Source organism: Alligator sinensis, unplaced genomic scaffold (assembly GCF_000455745.1).
Source record: "Alligator sinensis unplaced genomic scaffold, ASM45574v1 scaffold1030_1, whole genome shotgun sequence".
NCBI classification, from domain to species: Eukaryota; Metazoa; Chordata; order Crocodylia; family Alligatoridae; genus Alligator; species Alligator sinensis.
The window spans coordinates 944,708-946,852 of NW_005842592.1; the positions used below are offsets into that span (position 1 = coordinate 944,708).

The 2,145-nt window shown below is 51.2% G+C and overlaps 1 protein-coding gene across 1 annotated transcript in view; it reads right to left on the bottom strand.

Moving 5' to 3' along the window:
• Positions 1-239: 239 nt before the first annotated feature.
• Positions 240-2,145, bottom strand: part of PCYOX1 (prenylcysteine oxidase 1) — a 3,902-nt gene continuing 1,996 nt past the window's right edge. The window contains exons 5-6 of the mRNA XM_006032900.3: positions 1,782-1,934; positions 240-1,479 (exon numbers count right to left, since the gene is read on the bottom strand). Of these exons, the coding sequence (XP_006032962.1) occupies positions 821-1,479; positions 1,782-1,934 (812 nt within the window). The 3' untranslated portion in view covers positions 240-820. The remainder of the gene's footprint in view (positions 1,480-1,781; positions 1,935-2,145) is intronic.

Sequence of the window (2,145 nt, forward strand, 5' to 3'; positions counted from 1 at the left end):
TCAGGGGTGGGGGGGAGCAGCTCCCTGTCACTGTGTGCACCCCACCCCAGGGGAGACATGGGGGGCATGTGCCCCGCTCCAGATTAGTGCATGGGCTGAGGGCAGGCTGCCCACTATGGGCTTGGGGCCAGAGGCTGTGTCAGCCTCTTCCCAGCAGGGGGTCTTGGCTCAGGGTGGGTAGTAGCAGTGCTGGGAGGGGTATGTAGGGGTAGACTACAGTCACCTCAAAATTCCCCATAGCCACCCCACCCAGCACTTGGTGCTTGCCCCCACCCTGAGTGCAGCCCCTGAGCCAAAAAGAGGCTGGCACAGCCCCTGGTCCCAACCCAGCAGTGGGCAACCCGCCTTTGCCCTGTGCACAAATCTGGAGGGGCACATGCCCCCATGACTCCCCCAGGGGTGTGCTGAGTGAAAGGGGAGCTGCCCACCTCTCTGCCCTCTGCGGATGAGCCGCCAGTGGCTGTCCCACTCCCAGGGTTGCATTTGTTGCCCTGGCTGGGCAGCACCTGTCCCTGCCTCACTCCCTCCCTGACTGTGGGGGCCTCAATCTGCCTCCTTCATGCACATTCCTTCCCCCATGTTCCTCCCCGCCACCCCCCCCAGACTTAGAGGCAGGGCTCTGTTCTCCACGCTGCCAGGCTGCTTTCCCGTAAATCAGCAATTGGCCAATAGATTCAATGTGGCTGGTTAATAATTGGCCATCTGTATCGGCCAAGAAAATCTTTAATAGTGCACCACTTGCTCAAAATAGCCATAAACTTTCTATGGACATGACAGCACAGCTTAGATGCCTTGGTTTCGGGTTGCAGCTGGGAGGAACTCAAAACTCGGTTTTCAGTTTCTCATGTAGGCCTTCTTGGTCAATCTTGTCCGTGTTCCCGTACCAGCGGTGATGAGCGAGAAGTGCCACGTTTTTGGCTGCTATGGCACTCATCTCCATTGCACTGGCAGCACATTCTATTCCACTGAGGTAGTACATTTGATCATGGAGGATGAAAGGTGGGCATTTCTTGGGGGGACTGTAGTGCGGGTAGGCCAGCCACTGCTTTGCTTTCACTGAATCATAGGATGAGAAGAGCACGTTGATCTGCTCCTCAGTGAGAGGTTCTTTAGAGAACACTTTCCAGACGGCCGATCCCAGAGATTGCTCCAACTTGTCCTGTTCATTTTGGACAGGAGATACCACCCCCATGCTGTTGATGAACAGCTTGGGATTGTCTGTTGTGAAAATGCCATCTATGTGGAAGCTGGAGGAGTCCTGGTATCCAAAGAAAGATGTGTTTATCTGCCCATGAATGAAAGTTGCTATGGTCTGATGGTAAGGCCTGGAGAACTCTGGAATGGGTGGGTTGAAGTTCCAAAACGTAATATTGGACATCTTATGATTCAGTGGTGTGGCAATGACAACTATATCATAATGGGCGATGGCTACCCCAGATGTGGAATTGTAGCAGATTTCATACTGTTGAGTTTTTCCTCCTAGAAAAATAGTTAAGAAAAAGGAAGACTTGGTAACAGAGCAGAAGTTGTGATTGGTGGGGGTTGGGGGGGGGGAGGGTCCAAAACATTTTCAGACTGACTAGTGATTTTTTTTTTTTGGTGGGTGACCAATGTGATGCATTAAAAGAGGGCTTGTTTACAGAAATGGCATGTTTCCCTTGTTAACAGTGACCTCAACAAACACCTAGATGTGTATAGCTTTGAGTGTTAAACTGCATATCAGTGTTTGAGCATGTCTAGCTTCACAGCTTGTTCCTCCAAAGAACTCAAGTAAGTCTTACCCGATGCCCTGGGCTGTGTTATCATCTCTACTGAGGTAACAGTGCTAGGGATAAGCTGTGCTTTGGAAGCAGAAAGAAGACCATCACAGACACGTCTGTTGCCTCCTGTGACTGACCAGAGTCCAGAGTCTGTGCCTGCCAGAGACACTGCGCCTACCAAGGAAGTGAGGAAAAAAAATTATTTCAAATCCACACGCTGCCATCCCACTGCCATTCAGTGAAACAGGCAGGCGATTGGATTATCGATCAGAGCTCAGTGAAGGAAGTATGTACCTTGGGTCCTAACAGGAACAAACTTGCTGGGACATAAAAGTAACAGGGTCATGCAACTATGCAAGTTGCTGTTTTTGTCACAGCGGGGGGG